Source organism: Neopsephotus bourkii, unplaced genomic scaffold (assembly GCF_033783945.1).
Source record: "Neopsephotus bourkii isolate Nb327-2 ecotype Australia unplaced genomic scaffold, CSIRO-AGI_Nbou_v1 NB_1139, whole genome shotgun sequence".
In the NCBI taxonomy this organism is placed as follows: Eukaryota; Metazoa; Chordata; class Aves; order Psittaciformes; family Psittacidae; genus Neopsephotus; species Neopsephotus bourkii.
Genome location: NW_026901625.1, coordinates 4,423,819 through 4,442,527, shown reverse-complemented (window position 1 = coordinate 4,442,527; position 18,709 = coordinate 4,423,819). Strand labels below are relative to the sequence as shown.

At 46.2% G+C, this 18,709-nt stretch overlaps 1 protein-coding gene across 4 annotated transcripts in view; it reads right to left on the bottom strand.

Annotated features, from left to right (window-relative positions):
- Positions 1-18,709, bottom strand: part of IGFN1 (immunoglobulin like and fibronectin type III domain containing 1) — a 212,574-nt gene that overhangs the window by 178,231 nt on the left and 15,634 nt on the right. For all 4 annotated transcript variants that reach the window (XM_061363116.1, XM_061363117.1, XM_061363118.1 and 1 more), the window contains 15 exons: positions 18,053-18,166; positions 16,922-17,093; positions 16,032-16,304; positions 10,354-15,063; positions 9,025-9,149; positions 8,177-8,318; positions 7,372-7,668; positions 6,609-6,908; positions 5,524-5,697; positions 4,610-4,738; positions 3,824-4,126; positions 3,346-3,434; positions 2,165-2,360; positions 1,324-1,623; positions 740-1,066 (listed from right to left, as the gene is read on the bottom strand). In XM_061363116.1, the coding sequence (XP_061219100.1) occupies positions 740-1,066; positions 1,324-1,623; positions 2,165-2,360; positions 3,346-3,434; positions 3,824-4,126; positions 4,610-4,738; positions 5,524-5,697; positions 6,609-6,908; positions 7,372-7,668; positions 8,177-8,318; positions 9,025-9,149; positions 10,354-15,063; positions 16,032-16,304; positions 16,922-17,093; positions 18,053-18,166 (7,651 nt within the window). The remainder of the gene's footprint in view (positions 1-739; positions 1,067-1,323; positions 1,624-2,164; positions 2,361-3,345; positions 3,435-3,823; positions 4,127-4,609; positions 4,739-5,523; positions 5,698-6,608; positions 6,909-7,371; positions 7,669-8,176; positions 8,319-9,024; positions 9,150-10,353; positions 15,064-16,031; positions 16,305-16,921; positions 17,094-18,052; positions 18,167-18,709) is intronic.

Below are 18,709 nucleotides of genomic sequence, written 5' to 3'. Positions count from 1 at the left end.
ATTCAAATAGGGGAAGTTTAGATTGAATCTAAGCAGGAAGTTCTTTCCTGTGAGGGTGGTGAGGCACTGGAATGGGTTGCCCAGGGAAGCTGTGAATGCTCCATCCCTGTCAGTGTTCAAGGCCAGGTTGCACAGAGCCTTGGGTGCCATGGTTTAGTGTGAGGTGTCCCTGCTTATGGCAGGGGGGTTGGAACTGGATGATCTTCAGGTCTTTTCCAACCCTAACTATTCTGTGATTCTATGATCAGTCCTACCCTCAGTCAAACACACTAATTCTCTACTCACATCAGGATGGCCCTATTTAACTTACACCTCATCCCTCTCTTTCATCCTTTCTCATTCCCTTTGGCCACATAACACACCAGCTCTTTCCTCACTGCTTCACCCAACCTTGCACATCTTGCAGGGCCTCCTGCTCTGCAGCTCCTGCACTATAGAAACCTCCGACATTATCTTAACAAATGAAGGTGGGATATTTCTTTCTAAAAGAAAAACAAAATTCCTGGATCATGTAGGAATCAGAGGCTTTTCTCATGCCTGCCTCTTCATTTCTATTTCATTTCATAGTTGATGACTAGTAAGATAATTAAAAATTCAATGAAGCAGTCCAAATATCCACTGCCCTATTGGAGATTGCTCTTGCCAGGAAATAAAGCTGCATGGCTACAGTTTTAAGGCATCTTAACAGCAGTGATGTATCTTGACATGCAGGAAGAGGAGCATTAAAGATTGTTGTTACCTTTAATAGTGAGGAAGGCTTTGCTGAATGCACGGCCCGATGCGTTGGTGGCTTCTACCATATATTCTCCTTCATCCTGTTTCGTGACACCCAGGACAACCAGGGAGCAGACTCCAAAGTCGTTTGTGCAATAATAGGTGGGATCATTGGAGAGGTCTCTACTGTCCTTGTACCACCTGATCTTTGGAGCTGGATGGCCTCCAACTGCACAGCTCATGCGGCACTCGCTGCCAGTGGTCACCACATGAGGCTTCAACGGGACAAGGAACCTCGGGGGCTGGTTTTGATTAACTCCCTTGTACTTCTGGGGTTTGATGTGAAACTCGGCTGTAAATGACACCAAGCAGTATAAAAACACAGCTCAGATACTGCTCCATAGCAAGAGAAGGCAGTGGTTAAAGGACTGACTTTCAGTCATGACACTTCCTTCCCTGCCCCACTGGAAGGTCTTAGGGTGTCCCTGTGCATTCTCTAGGCAACTAAACATTCCCAGGCGACCACCCCCATTTCAGGATGGTGTGTTAGAAACAATACAAGAAGCAAAGCAGGACAGCACACACAAACACCTGTAAAAGCTGATTTACCCTTTGGCTTCCGGATTCGCCAAGGCTGCACAGTTTCAGATGGACCACTGGTTCCCAAGTTGTTCTTTGCCACAACTCTAAAGTAGTAGTCCCGGCCTGGGATCAAGCGGGTGAATGTGAACTTGTTGGTGTAGATCAGGTCGCCCACCACACGCCATGTACCCTTCTGTGATTCACGTTTCAGGACTGTGTAGTAGAGATCTCTCTCCCATTTCTCAGATGCTGATGGCTCCCAGGTTACTGTCACTGTGTTTGGCACATTCTCGTGCAGTTGAATAGGTCCAGGTGATTGCGGGATATCTGTCAGATAAAGGCAAATAGTATCAAAGATGTAGGGAAAGTGGCACAGTACAGAACCCTAAAAACTTGGAGTATATTCTAGTTCTGGGGGCTGAGTAAACAGCCTGGTCATTAGAAGGGACAAGATTTGATTCCTTCCCCATTCACACCAACTCATTAGCTATTAACTGCACTTCTGACACATCTGCATTACTCGGCTCTTCCCTTCTTATAGGGAGGAGATGAGGGTGGTACAGCTGAATGTTTTCATCTCCTGGGGAGACAGCATATAGAGATGTAGTAGCTATGACTAAATGTCCTACAGCCTGCTGCTGCCTAACCGTAGACTGTTACAAAGGGTATGATCTGCTCTCCTGTGTTTTGCACTCCCCTATTTAAGCAAAGCCACTTGGGAAACCAGGTGTCATGTTAACCAGTAGACTGCTCTGTCCTGCAGACATCACCCAATCTCATGGAAAACCGCACTGAATTGCACCAGTGCTCACCACGATCAGCTCCGTGGCCTGTCTGCAGTAAATCTGCATGGATATCTGGTAGTCACCTGTAACTTGAACTTGAAAGCTGAATGTTTCTCTTTTCCCTAACCCATTCTGGAGCTCAACAGTGTAGGTGCCGCTGTCAGTGAACTCAGCTGCTCCAATCAGCAGCTGCGTGGTATCATCTTTGGTTTTTATTGTAGCCTGGTTTGGAAGAGGACGCCCATCCTTCAACCAGGTCACCACTGGGTCTGGAGACCCCTGTAGAGAAAAACACAAGTTATGGCCCGCTTGTTTTGCCTCCAGATTGCAGCTTTAAGTCTTTAGTTTCATTATCTTGTCCCATATCATAGAATCCCAGACTTGTTTGGGTTGGAAGGGACCTAAAAACTCATCTAATCCCAAAACCCTTGTCACGGGCAGGGACACCTTTCACTAGAGCAGGTTGCTCAAAGTATACCTGCAAAAATGTGTACCCACATGGCACACTAAGGTAATATTTAGAAATATGGATGCAAGGTAGACCTAACAGATCTAAAGAAAGGGCTGCTTTAAAGTTTCTTTGCAACTTTCTCTATGTCTTTTAAGACTGTTATTGGAATAAGTTGTCCAGGTTAACCATATTAAACAAGGTGTGCGACATCAGGACAAACAGTTGACATCAGTAGTTAATATTTTCTACTGCTGGCTTTGAAAAGAAGAAACATCCTCAAGTCTTTGTTTCCATTATGCCATCTTTGGTCTCTCCTCTTCCGGATATCCCAGACTTTATCTGTGTTACTCCAAGCTCGTGTCTAAGCAGACAGGATTTCAATGCATCCATTCCTCAAGTCATATGGCTGAAGTCCTGCTATTTAGTATTACAAACACAGTTAAGAAGATGTGGCTAGAAACACTACCCAAAGGTCTTCTGAGGGAGGCAGAGGGAAAGAACTGGTTTTTAAACTAAGTATGACAGATGAGTACCAGATGATGCTAATATTGAGATGGTTGGGTGGCCAGCACTGTGCCATCTGCAGAGGTTAAAGAGTGACCCTAATCTCTTACAGCACTGATGCTGAAGTCAGCTGAATTCTTGCTCGTGTTTTCCACATGCAAGGAGTATACATAGCACATGTCCCTTAAAGAATCTGCACAGTGTCTAGTAAATAAAATTCCACACCAAGAAAGCTCAGTTTTCCTGTCTGCTATTGAATACAACATAAAAACAGCTGGGGAATTCTTACTAACACATTTGAATACTTACTTCAAAGGGAATATTCACTCGGATGGTATTTCCTGCTTTTATAACCAGGAAGCTTTTCACTGTGTCATCTATTAGTAACCTTGGAGGAACTGGAAAAGACAGTGATCACAATGAAAAGTTGTACATTACTACAGTCTCCAGCTGACAGTCACACACCTGTGTTTGATATCCTCCTAATGCCTTCCCCAACAGCTAGTTGGAAAGAAAAGAGGAGAAAAGACCATTTTGGAGGGTTTTTTGTCATAAAGAGTCTTTAACAGGAGCTGAGCACTGCGCATTGCACTTTTCTTATCAGTTGTATCTTCAATTTCCTGATGATGTGACCAAATAAGACCCTACTGTAAAGGAGCAACACAGTACTTGTCCTTCTGCTAGAGTCTGGGATGTAAAAGAAGCTTGTCAGTGACCTACAGACCTTGCCTGCATGCTGTTGCCTATAGAATGACCTTGCTCATTCTGAAAGCCCACTTTGACTTACCTACAGGGGGAGCAGGGCCAAGGAGAGCTTCAAGCTCTGCGGCTTCTCCTGGGCCACTGTCATTGAGGGCTCTCACACGCAGGAAGTATATCTCCTTGGCCTGGAGGCCTTTGACTGTGTAAGTGGTTGTCTCTATGGGAAGAACATTGCATTTGGTCCAGTTGAGGTTGTTAGAAGACCGCACTTCCACTTCATAGCCCTTCACATCATTCCCATCATTCGTTTCAGGTCTCTTCCATGTCAAGGTGATACTAGAGCTGTCACTGCTGCTCACTTGAAGGTCCTGCACCTGACCTAGAGATTCTGAAAAGAGAAATTTTACTTAAGCTATTTTTCTAGGAATTTTGTCCCCTTTTTTCAGTCACTTTCTGAGATTCCCCAACATTACAGAATCACAGAATCATTAGGGTTGGAAGGGACCTCTGGAGATCATCTAGTCCAACTCCCCTGCCAAGGCAGGGCCACTTAAAGCAGGTTACATACTTGAAGTGCACTGGATATCAACCCTGAAACAGTCTGCAGCCCACCCTGAATACTTCTCCACACTGTACATCTCCCCCATACATGGAATCTGCCACATCTTGACTAAGACATTACACAGGAAATCCTGCCATTCCTTCCTCATGCTGATAATGGATTCTATCCATTACCATGAAGAGTTCCCAATTATTTGATCTTCACATACTTTTACCAAGCACTTGAAGCCATCCTCTCTCCACTAACATCACCAGTCTACATTCAGATGTACCAATTCCAAGCCAGAAGGATAAGGGGCAGTGAACTTACTTGTGGAATCCCGTGCAAAGACAGGCTTTGACGGTTCACTGGCATCTCCTGTACCTGCAGCATTGACAGCTGCCACACGGAACTCATACTGCAGACCTTTCTTGAGATTGGTCATCTCCAGCTTCTTGTCTGCAGAATGAAAAGGAGCGCGTTGGCTTGGATGTACACCATCAGGAGTCACATATAAATGCTGTCACTGCTTCCCCTGCCCTTCCCTATCCAAGTGCATGTGTACTTCTGGAGTGTGTTCATTGTATTTCCTTTCAAATCAAACAGCACTTGAGAGCTATTAAGTTTGAAAAAAGGGTAAATATTGCTTTTCCTCATGGGATAATCCTAAACTCGTCTATACCAGATAAGAAGTCCTAGCTTTCACCTGATAGATAATGCTAGCTACAACCAAAACACCACTTGCATTTATATATTCATTGCATTTATATGTTGTATTTATATAGTCCTTGCCTTTATAAATTCCTGTCTGCCAAGTTCCTAGTGCAAGGACTAAGGACAGTAGTTCTGCACATGGAATGAAGACTTTAGCTCCAGAAACTGAAGACATCAGTTTACTTATAGACGATGCGGCAGTGAGCTTGTCTACACTCCTCTCCAGCCGTATGCTGGAGATCATAATCCTCCTAATCCCAGGCATTCAGCTGTATATAAACTCAAGAGCTGGCTTTGCTGTGGTACAGCTGTGAAACCTTAGTTGTGGGAAAACATACACCCTATGGAAGAGAAGAAGGTAAAACTTGATGCAGGATTAACGTGGTTGCAATGTGGAAAGGCAGCAGCTCAAGGATTAGAGGGGAAACACTGGTGTGAGAAGGTGCAAGATCCTCAGCAGCTCCGGAACCCAGTTGACCTTTTTGCCTTCTCCAGGTCCTCGAGTCTGCTCCAGGATTTAAGCAACCCACCTGCTATAGGCACGCTGTTGACTGGCAGCCAGGTCATGGTACCCTTCTTGCGCTTCTGAACAAGATACCCCACAATTCGGGAACTGCCGCTTTTCTGAGGTGCTTTCCAGGATATTGTGATGGTGTCTCTGCTGGCACTGACAATCTCAGGGGGATCTGGGGCACCAGGTGTAGCTAGAAAGAGGTCAACGTTTCATTATTAGCAGGTATATTTTCATTGCAAGATGACGAAATGCTCTATGGCATTTCTCATCCCGATTGCCCCAAGGTATTCATGCAGATGTGTTTTGCAAGCCTGACTGAGACCTGAGGTTGTGGATCCTATCCCCCACACAAAGAGAACTCAGCATGGACCTGTGCTCCTCAATTTTGTTCTCATTAATAACCTGCTGCCATCACAAGTGACAATTCCACTGTCAGCCTACAGAGTGAGGAATGTCATTCTTACACAGTAAGATAAAGACAGCATCATTCCTGCTTTTAATGGTAAAAACCAGAAACAGAATAGTTTTTCTTAGCCCTCTGCTAACGCATTCAAAAGGCAGGTCTTCTCATGATCATGAGAAGAATGTAGAAAGATGAAAATCAGAAACAGAGCATTGCTTTCCCTCTAGTACTACATTCATGCTCATGGCAAAAGTGTTCTAGTATTTAAACTCATTGAAGGACAAAAAATAGAATTAGTTGTTTGGAAACCAGGGGAATGAAGTCATCATGCTGAAAACTGCTGCTTATAAGTGAGACATTCCTTGGCCTATGGAGTTAAGAAAAGGCCTCACATGTTCCCTTTGTAGCCACCCTGGGAAAAACGTTCTTGGATCTTCAAGCAGTGTTGCATTTCCCCTGTGAAACTTGCTTCCCAGTTCAGAATGGAGCAGAACTGAGAACCTAACGCCACTCCACTCAGCATCACCAAAGCCTACAGAAAACTTCTAGTCTTGATGTGCAATCTCCACAGACTTCAGAGCTGCAATTCAAATTTAGGTCTGTACCAATACATGAAATGCAGTGAGATTCCTTTGATGTCATCTTTGACAATGAATTTCCCAGATGGTTATTGACCACCGTCATGGAAAGTTCCTTACCCTTACTGACAGCCTTCACTTCCCCTGATTCCAGTGCATCACTGGTGCCCTCAGCATTCACAGCTCTCACCCTGAAGTAGTAGCTCATGTCTTGCTCCACTTTGTTGGTAGTGAAGGTAGTGCAGCTCCTGGGGGTTTCTCCCAAAGTCACCCATTCGTCCTTGCCCACCTGCTGTCTCTCAATGATGTAGCTTTGCACTGGTTTGCCCCCATCATCCTTTGGGGGCTTCCACTGAATGGTGATATCGTTTGCAGAGCTCTCCACGATCTTGATGGGTCCTGTAGGTGGTTGGGGCTTGTCTGAAAAGATGAACACAGAGAGTCAATGAGCTGCCTCCTGCTCAGCAGCTGGGTGGAAGCCAGACCCTTCCTCCATGCTCTCATTACTCTCATAACCACTGCACCAATTCAGCCTGCTTATACAGGAAGAGCACCATTTCTGGTCTTCCAAAAGAGCTCAGACATTTATGGTCGGGCTGAATTTGGCTTTGATCATCTGTTATAGATTTGCCTCTTGCACATAGTCCTATCTCCCACAGCTGCCCAACTTTCAAAACCCACCTGCTGATGCCATGCAAAACCAAACTAGATCTGTGTCACCTTGTACTAAGAAAAACAACAGCAATCTTTGCTTGTACTCTGGTTTGATGGGGAATTCATCTTGAAATACCTGGTAGCTCTAAATAAGATTGTTACCAATGTTAATGGGTTTCCTGCCTCAGCTTTACAATGAAAACCACAGTGGATGTTAGGGGGCTCTTACCAAATACCACAAGTTTTAAGTTGATCTCCAGGACCCCACTGTCATTCTTGAGCCTGACTTTGTAATCCCCAGCGTCCTTTCTTTCAGTGCTGGAGATGGACAGCTTGGTAAAGGTGTCTGTTTTATCAACACGGATCCTTGTGTCATCTGCTAGCTCCATCTTGTCCTTCAGCCAAGCTGCTCTGATTGGCAGCCGGCCCTCAAAAGGGATCTTGATGGTTACATTCTGCCCTGCCTTGGCCACAGTAGGAACACTCGTTAAGTTTTTGAGGAGCACTTTGTCAACCTGTGGAGGATCTAAGCAGGCGATACAAGGTCATTAAAATCTGCAATTCAAAGAGGATAAGGCTTACCTTGGAGGGAAGGGCTTCCCTCTTGGTGCTACCAATAATGCTCAGAAGGTCATATCTGGACCTTCACCTTTAGTTGCATGCTCAGTGCTTCACATACATTCATGTACTTTGCTAGGGGATGATCATCATAAGGTATATTTGGTATCACACCATCCTTTTCATGGGAGCAAATCTCTCATAGGAAATAGACTGAACACATGAATGAGGAATCTTGCCTGTTAAAGCATTAGTGAACCCAAAAATCTCTGAGCTAATAAAAGCCATTCAGGAAAGCTCCCTACTTAAATCTGTAAAGACAAAAGGCACTGACCTCTACGAAAACCATCTCCCATTTACATGGTTATTCTTTATAATAAAGTTCTCAATAACCAGCAATAGGTCTCTGAGAAGACGTGTTCTGTTTAAAGTGCATCAAGCCCAGCACACTGCATTGGCAGTTTGAGTTGACTCACCTTCAACAAAAATTGAAGCTTCGGTTTTTATATCTCCACTTTCAAACCTGTATTTCCCAGCATGAATATCGTCCACTTTGTCAATAACTAGTTTGTGGACTAGACCTTCCTTTTTAAAACAGACTCCCTCCATGCTGGTTAACTACGAGGTGAAACACAGAAAGCAAAACACAAGAAATTGAGATGTAACTGAAAAGGCTTAAGAATGACACATGTTTAATTACAGTAATATTCTGAGGTTACTCGTCTGGTAATGTTGCACAAGCATCATCAACATATTCCCCACAAAGGCTTGATTTAAAGTCCATTAAAAGAACATTTTAGTACAGTGTCCAAACTCTATTTCTATTCTTAATGACAAAATCTTGGGTCCATGCTCAAGTACAACTGGATCCCACAGTAGGAATTACTCTTCAGTGGTGTTTTGGAACATAGAATATAATGCCTATATTTGACCGTAAGCTCTGATTTGAAAGACCACTCTTTGCTTTACACCCCTCTGAAGTATCCTTTGAAGATTTCCCCCTTGCTCTTTGCATATTTCTCTCATTCACCAAAAGAAAAGAATTGCATGGCAAGGAAGTGCCCCACACCATCTCCACCCATGAAAATGAATGGCAAACACAAAGGCTCCTATGGTCAGCAAGAATGAAACTGGTTTGTAGCAGTAAAAGAGAGAAACCTTGCTGGAATTTTAGTATCAACAGACTCCTGCATAATCCTTCCAGGGATTCCATACTCAGACTAGAGTAAGACTGGGAGAGGGAAGGACACTTTGACACACCACCTGAGAGGTAGAGCCAGAGAGCAGAGCTCATCAAAGGAGACAGCACTTAGAAGACACCCACCTTCAATCCATCTTTAAACCAGGTTCCTGTCACTCCATCTTTACTGACAGTGCAAGACAGCTCAGCTGGCTCCCCTTTCAGGACTCTGACATTCAGTAGCTGTTTGTTGACATGACAGCGTGGTGCTGAACATTCAGAAAGGAAGATGTTGAGAAGGTGCTAACTCTGCGTTAGCACTGACAAGGAAATGTATAGATGAAAAAGCATGTGCACAGGAGGAGAACAGAGAGCTTTCTGGGCTATATATACTGTAGTCACAACTGGCTCTTGTACCTTGAGGCTGTGGGCCAGCTGGCATGAACACACTGCACTGAGGGGACATGCCAACTGGCTGGCATACAATATAGCCCCAACATCAACCTCATGGGGAATGGATTCATCACAAATTGCATCATCTACCTACAGATTCACTATTTTAAGTCTCTGCTAATTTTCCTGGCTCCCTCTGCAGAAGCCATTGGGACAACTGGGCTACTGCAGGATATTCTTTTCTCTGCATTGAGCAGATATAGGACTGCCCAACCACTACCCCCTAAACAGCCCCAAGTGTCACTGACTCTACCCCCTCTTTCCTTTCCCCTGTTCTTCATTAACACCCTCATCCCCTTTCTAATAAACACCCCACCTCCTTCCCTATTAACTCCAATTCCATTGATTTTCTTCCTTATTTATACGTATGTCCCATCCCTGGAAGTCTTCAAGACCAGGTTGGATGGGGCCTTGGGCAACCTGTCTAGTGGAAGGTGTTTTCACATTATCATCTTGCCAGCATAGCCATTGGTCTTAGTCAAATGGCTGCATACACTTTACTCTCCTTTTACTACATGCAACACCTTATTACTTCTAAGGTTACAAGAGAAAAGAGCACTTTAAATCCATTATACGCAGGCACAGATTTGTTCCCAGAACTTGGAAGAAAAGATATCTGCACTAGATCTTAGGACAAATAAAGTGATACAGTAAGTTTTAAATTGGAACAGTATCAAAGAAGCATGGCCATATTCCTTGAAACTCTATGGGAAGTAGTATGTCTGTGAACTCAGGTCTGTTCCATGTGGATCTGAATCACATATTTGATTGAACAGATGATACCTGGTTTAGATAATTTAAACAAAGAGAATTTAGACTTTTAAGGAGTGCAAGCTGTGTAAATTGTGTAAGGTACAACAGCAAATCAGTGGTAGAATTAGGAACAGATCATAGTATAACCAAATAGTGACATATAGCTGCAGTTGTCTAAAGCATAAAATCCCATTTCTCCCCAGGATTAGGGATGTGAGGATCAACATGCAAAGCCCAGAGGACAGAAGTCATGGATCAAACACGTACCTTTCAGATCATCAAGGCAATAATGTCGTCTTTTTTCCACACTTTCTATACTTGTCAAGAAATCATTTGTTTTAAAATCAAGGCTGGGTTCCTCTTTCCGCTGGTTTATTGAAGGAAGTCCACCATAACGAGCTGACATCTGACCATAATCCAATGGACCTTGACCAAAACTACCTGAACTCCTCCCAAAACCAAATCTATTAAGGGATTTACTTGCTGCCCCTCCAAAGGCAGATTTAGTGTCATGAAGGGACCGTAACTGCCCTAGATCTCTGCCCCCACCCCTGGCAGCTGCTTGACGTGAAAGTGAACCTCTGTCATCAGATGAACCTTTGCTCCCTGATCTGAAATCACTGGCAGTGCCCTTTCCAGGTTCACGTCCACTAGAAGGCTTGCCAGGACGTGAATCCAGCCCATATTCACCCCCTCGTCCATCAGCACCTACCACACCTTCCTTACCACCTACAGAACGTAACCCCTTCCCATCACCTCTCAAACTCCCAATGCCATCCACACCAGCCCTGGCTCCAGCTGACACACTGTCCTTGCCATAGGGAGATGCAGTATCCCTTATTGCAGACCCACCTATACCACCATGTTCTGAGGAAAAGACATTTCCTGCTCCACCACCATACCCTGCAGCTTTGCTAGGAACAGAATCCCTGCCATGGTGAGACCCCATTACTTCTGCACCTCCCAAACGAAAATGACCAGAGCCAGCCACACCCCCAAGTGGGACACCAGCCTTTCCATACAGAGATCCTCCTACCCCTGCACCACCTACACCAGCACCACCTATGCCACCTCCAACTGGGAGACCATCCTTTCCATATGGAGACCCAACTCCCCCTGCACCAGCTACACCAGAACCACCAAATCCAGCTCCAACTGGGAGACCATCCTTTCCATATGGAGACCCAGCTCCCCCTGCACCAGCACCACCAAGGCCAGCTTCAACTGGAAGACCATCCTTTCCATATGAGGTCCCTGCACCAGCTGCACCAGGCCCACCAAATCCAGCACCAGCTACAACAGCACCACCTATGCCATCTCCAGCGGGGAGACCATCCTTTCCATATGGAGATCCAACTCCCCCTGCACCAGCTACACCAGCACCACCTACGCCAGCTCCAACTGGGAGACCATCCTTTCCATATGGAGATCCAACTCCTCCTGCACCAGCTACACCAGCACCACCTATTCCAGCTCCAAGTGGGAGACCATCCTTTCCATATGGAGATCCAACTCCCCCTGCACCAGCTACACCAGCACCACCTACGCCAGCTCCAACTGGGAGACCATCCTTTCCGTATGGAGATCCAACTCCCCCTGCACCAGCTACACCAGCACCACCTATGCCAGCTCCAACTGGGAGACCATCCTTTCCATATGGAGACCCAACTCCTCCTGCACCAGGTGCACCAGGTGCACCAGGTACACCAGCACCACCTATGCCAGCTCCAACTGGGAGACCATCCTTTCCATATGGAGAACCAACTCCCCCTGCACCAGCTACACCAGCACCACCTATGCCAGCTCCAACTGGGAGACCATCCTTTCCATATGGAGAACCAACTCCCCCTGCACCAGCTACACCAGCACCACCAAATCCAGCTCCAACTGGGAGACCATCCTTTCCATATGGAGATCCAACTCCCCCTGCACCAGCTACACCAGCACCACCAAATCCACCTTCAACTGGGAGACCATCCTTTCCATATGGAGATCCAACTCCCCCTGCACCAGCTACACCAGCACCACCAAATCCAGCTCCAACTGGGAGACCATCCTTCCCATATGGAGATCCAACTCCTCCTGCACCAGCTACACCAGCACCACCTATTCCAGCTCCAACTGGGAGAACATCCTTTCCATATGGAGATCCAACTCCCCCTGCACCAGCTACACCAGCACCACCAAATCCAGCTCCAACTGGGAGACCATCCTTCCCATATGGAGATCCAACTCCCCCTGCACCAGCTACACCAGCACCACCTATGCCAGCTCCAACTGGGAGACCATCCTTTCCATATGGAGATCCAACTCCCCCTGCACCAGCTACACCAGTACCACCAAGACCAGCTCCAACTGGGAGACCATCCTTCCCATATGCAGATCCAACTCCCCCTGCACCAGCTACACCAGCACCACCAAATCCAGATCCAACTGGGAGACCATCCTTTCCATATGGAGATCCAACTCCCCCTGCACCAGCTACACCAGCACCACCTATGCCAGCTCCAACTGGGAGACCATCCTTTCCATATGGAGAACCAACTCCCCCTGCACCAGCTACACCAGCACCACCAAATCCAGCTCCAACTGGGAGACCATCCTTTCCATATGGAGATCCAACTCCCCCTGCACCAGCTACACCAGCACCACCAAATCCAGCTCCAACTGGGAGACCATCCTTCCCATATGGAGACCCAACTCCTATGGCACCAGGTGCACCAGCTACACCAGCACCACCAAATCCAGCACCAACTGGGAGACCATCCTTCCCATATGGAGATCCAACTCCTCCTGCACCAGCTACACCAGCACCACCTATGCCAGCTCCAACTGGGAGACCATCCTTTCCATATGGAGATCCAACTCCTCCTGCACCAGCTACACCAGCACCACCTATGCCAGCTCCAACTGGGAGACCATCCTTTCCATATGGAGATCCAACTCCTCCTGCACCAGCTACACCAGCACCACCAATGCCAGCTCCAACTGGGAGACCATCCTTTCCATATGGAGATCCAACTCCCCCTACACCAGCACCACCAAATCCAGCTCCAACTGGGAGACCATCCTTTCCATATGGAGTTCCAACTCCTCCTGCACCAGCTACACCAGCACCACCAATGCCAGCTCCAACTGGGAGACCATCCTTTCCATATGGAGATCCAACTCCTCCTGCACCAGCTACACCAGCACCACCAAATCCAGCTCCAACTGGGAGACCATCCTTTCCATATGGAGATCCAACTCCCCCTGCACCAGCTACACCAGCACCACCTACGCCAGCTCCAACTGGGAGACCATCCTTCCCATATGGAGATCCAACTCCCCCTGCACCAGCTACACCAGCACCACCAAGTCCACCTCCAATTGGGAGACCATCCTTTCCATATGGAGATCCAACTCCTCCTGCACCAGCTACACCAGCACCACCAAGTCCACCTCCAATTGGGAGACCATCCTTTCCATATGGAGATCCAACTCCTCCTGCACCAGCTACACCAGCACCACCAATGCCAGCTCCAACTGGGAGACCATCCTTTCCATATGGAGACCCAACTCCTCCTGCACCAGCTACACCAGCACCACCAATGCCAGCTCCAACTGGGAGACCATCCTTCCCATATGGAGAACCAACTCCTCCTGCACCAGCTACACCAGCACCACCTATGCCAGCTCCAACTGGGAGACCATCCTTTCCATATGGAGATCCAACTCCTCCTGCACCAGCTACACCAGCACCACCAAATCCAGCTCCAACTGGGAGACCATCCTTCCCATATGGAGATCCAACTCCCCCTGCACCAGCTACACCAGCACCACCAAATCCAGCTCCAACTGGGAGTCCATCCTTTCCATATGGAGACCCAACTCCTCCTGCACCAGGTGCACCAGCACCACCAAATCCTGGTCCAACTGGGAGACCATCCTTTCTATATGGAGATCCAGCTCCTCCTGCACCAGCTACACCAGCGCCTTGTCTAAGTGGCCAACCATCTGGACCATACAAAGCCTCCATTTCCCCTATAGAACTGCCACCTGCACCAGATATAGCCCCATCTCCAACTGGAGGACCACCTGGACCATACAGCAAGCCAGACCTTCCTGTCTGACCTAAGTGACCTCTATCATGAAGTGCCAAGCCATCCTCACCATACGGGATACCTATTTGTCCTTCTGTGTTTATACTTGCTCCATCCCTATCAACCACAGTTGGCAGACCATCCTTGCCATAGGGGGACCTCATTCCTCCTGCAGTCTCAGTACCTGCAGCATTCTTTCTAGCGCCAGTCCATGGACCAGTCCTTCTGAAGGAGCCATCCTTACCATCTCCCACTCCGGTTGAATCAGGATCAAGTCCATCTACCTCAGATCTTCCACCAGCAGCACCTGATTTCCCAACACCCCCAAAACCAGCTCTGTAACTAGTATCACCTAATTTACCATCCTTGTCATGCTGAAAACCCACACCTTCTCCGTCAGCCATGTCAACCTTAACACTACGTAGGATAGCACCACCTCTGCCATCCACAGAATTCCATTCACCTACTGCTCCTGATTCATCACCAGTATCTGCTCTGCCTGCCATAGAATCCTTGCCTTGGAAAGGCCTTAATCCACCTTTGCCTCCAAAGCCTTTTAATCCAAAGATGCTCCCATCACTTGTCATGGTGTCTCCATCTAGATCTGCTTCAGAAAACTGCCCACCCCCCATACTTTCATTTCTGTTGGCTCTGCGTAGCCCATCCTTTCCCAAAAATCTATGGCTTCCATCAGCATCAACAGAGTAGCCTTGGCTTCCTTCTTGACCATTTCTGTACCAGCCATCTTTTTCCTCGCCAGTGTCCATGAGATGATCTCCATCACCAGCAGATTCTCTCTGTCGAAGTTTCTTTGCCCAGTCTCTCTTTGGCAATGTTTCTTCCAGCCACTCATAGCCTTCTTCTCCTTCACCTGGTCTCCCCTTTCCTTTGGCATCTGTATTGAAGATGCATGATTTGATTGGAGGAGATAGAATTGGGGGGGGGAAGAAAAAGAAGACAATGAATAAGTCATGCACTGCATCAATACGAGAATGTGGCAGTGTTTGTTACAGTTCCATTCTGGGACATAATAAATACATTTCAGTTCAAGTCCTGCTTCTTTTCAGTGTCACATTCACATCTAATTTGCCACTTCTCAGTTGAAGACACAATCACTGTGAGTAGAAATGCGCTTGTTAAAGAAAACCAAGCAAGCAAAAAGAGGATTAAACCAAGGCACATTTCCAGCACAACAGGTCTACTTTAGAGAGGCTTAGATTGTAGCTGGGACCCATTAGTTCCTTCTGCCTTCTCCCTCCAGCCCTGGAGGAGTTACAGACTAGCCCACAGACGGGCCATCAGTTCCCACTTTAGGAAAGCCTTTTTAGAAAGCAGGATCTCAAAAGCAACCAAAGCAACCACCTTTCAGAAGCAAAAAAATACACTGAACGTTTCCCACCTTCCTTTGAGCTTCTTCTAACCTGTTCAGTCTCTAGTATGGAGAGAAATTACTACCTGACAAGTTAGTATTGAATAGTGTTGATAGTATAGAATTGATAGTACCTAAGGCTGCTTTATCCCCTTCATTCTGTGCTGTGTTCACACAGGGACAGCTTCATCAAAAGCATATGTTGAGTTATGGAGGGTTTTTTCAATAACTTATCAAGAACATATTACTACACAGCAGTTGTAAATAAGCCAATGGGATTTGTCAGGATTAGTAAAACAGGAAAATGTGCCTTATCTGAAGAGGAAAATGGTCTATCCAGACCTTCATTTTCCAGGTGTAACTTAGGAACCAGATGCTCTGCAATTCAATTCTCAGCATAGAATCATCTCAATGAGCAACCAGGCAGCGAGTGGAATGTTATTTTGTTAACACACCCCAAGCCAACACCATGGGAATAACACAGTGGCACTTACGCCCTACAATAAGCCAGGCATTTGAGGAGGAAAGTCCAGTGTCGATGGTGTACATGCCGTTGTCAGAGGGCACAGCGTTTTTGATAGTCAGTTGGTGGGTCAGCCCATCAGGACTTACAGAGATCTGGTGCTTCTCACTTGCCTCCAGGACATTGGTTTTGTGTAGCCACACAGCATCATGGCAGGGGGTGCGTAGGACACACTTGAAGATGACATCTTCGTTCTCAGGGCAATTCATATTGCTGAGTGGCTGCTCAAATCCCACAGGGATGGCTGCAATGGAAAATCAAATGCTACAGAAAGGAAACAGCTATTTCTGTCTTCCAAGAAGAACTTGTTGCAGCTAAAGGCAGACAGACAGATGGGAACGTGCCATGCTTGTGAGCACTGGTTTAAGCGGAAAAAGGAATGACTGAGATGAGCTCCTGTGCCCATTTCTACAAGCCAGAAGAGCAGATTTCTGTCTGTTATCTTCTGAGGCATTTATACCCCACATCACTGTGATGTGCTGAGGATTTGTAGTCATTAATGTATTTCAGCAGTATGATACTTGTATTGAGCTTGTAGTAGTTATTATTCTGAGCTTACAAAAGGGAACTATGGCATGGGGTAAGATAAGGAGGCTCCTTATTGTCATCTAAAAGTCAGAGCCAACCGGTAGTTGAACCTTGTCCTTTGGACTACAATGCAGTGCCCAAATCACACGATCACCTCCCTGCTCTTTTTCACCTGTGTCATCTAAGGAGCCCTTATGTGGCCACCAAACCCCATGTTCTGTAGTTACCAGGTTTTACTGCTGAGCTTTGCATCTACTCCTAGTAAAATACTTCCAGCAAGGGCTACTTTTTCATTGCAATTGCACCTCCCATACATATAACTCAGTTCCTTACAGTCAGGGTCCAGTTCAGTTGAGAAAACAGGCACATCCTCCACTCGGACTTGATACAATCCTGCATCTTCCTGCTGCAGATCATTGACAATGAATATGTACTTCTTCCCAATTTGCCTCAGGCAGTGCTTCCCATACTCATTACTCGTTTCATACCTGAGCCTTTCACCATCCTAGAAGAGAGAAGAGCATACACTTCGAGGCAAGGTATTTCAAACACACCAGGGTAAATCTGTGCTGGGATCTCCTTGTTGATATAAATGAATAAGAACAGATTTCAACCCTATTGCTACTCACAGTGGACTCATTGCTTAAGGAACACCCGGGCAATGCTACATGCAGTAAGGCCTGCATGGAACAGAGCATCAGGCTCTCAAATTAGGCAAAACAATACTAGCTCACATGGGGTTTTGGGGCTTAAGCAATACACAGTTACTATAACCTTGAAGACAAAGTGCTTTCTTCTGCTTAGATTTTAGCATCCTCACAGATAGATAGGCAGGTGAGTTCACTACCTTTCTGTATCACTTTGGTTACTTCTCCACATTGCGGCTGCATAGACTTCATGCCATGCATTTGATTTGGAAGTTCATAGAGCTAGTCTGACCTCCTCTTCAATGGATTCCAATTTCCCTTGTATTAAAGCCACTAACAACAAAAAAACATCCACAGCACTGATCAACCTGGGCATTACACTGCAATAACCACACAACTCAACAGGATGTTTTACTTCCTTGAGATCTTCTTTCACAGAAGTAAATTTTAGTGGAATAACACTCTAGAAAGTGCATAAAATGGGCCTGGTGTTCTTCGATAAGACTGCAGAATTTCTGCAGCCTGAAAGACACTGTTTGAATTTCCTTTTACTGGAAGAGCTCTTGAAGTCAAAAGTATATCAGTAACCGACTGCTTCCCTGTACTTGAAGGGCTACAAATCCCAAGTGATATTCACCACCAAAGATGCACCTGGACCCCCACATCAACACTTCTCCCTGACCAGCCAAGGGTTCCTCAATGGACAGACAACTTTAAGAAGCTTATTTCCTCTCAACCACTGCCCAGATCAAGCATTTAATGGTGAAGATGACTTCAGTGGCTGCTATGAACTGGCCAAGTGATGTTGCTCCCTCACCTTAAGCAGATAGACTTTGCTTTTTCTGCTTTTCAGGTCCATCTCCAGGCTGAAAGTAGCTTTTCCATCCTTGGTGACTTGGATGTGCTTGAAGTTTTTGATACTGTGTATTAGCTGCAAAGAAAAACACAAGAAGCTCATAAATGAGAAGGCTGCCACAACAGAAGCTCTTCAGCTGTCAAACTAATCTGAAATCTGCTTTATATCTGCATGGAAAAGAGCTACCTCCAAGTGAATGGAAGAATCAGCTCTAAGTTTCCACAGTTTTCTCCTGTAGGCAAGTTATATTTTACATGCTCCCTCCTGGCCATTCACACACTATGCAACCACTGCCCAGGTTTCTACATGTCCCTCTACGTGAAAGTCAGTTTTGACTCTCAGGTGTGTAACTTGTCAATTGGGCATCCAAATTCCCATCAGGGACAACCAAACACAGATCTTAGCATTACCTTACGTTCAGTGTAACTCCCAAAACTTACGAACTGAACTTTAGAACTATTAGCATTTTCATCTGTATGAGTAGAGAAGTAGGAGTCCTTTAAAACTTTGCCAGAAAGCATCCTCTGTCATACAATAGTTGCATCTACAAAGCAATTTAGGAAGGTTTAACCTATTTAAAGAATCTCCTGTGAAACTATAGGACTCTCTAGTTTGACA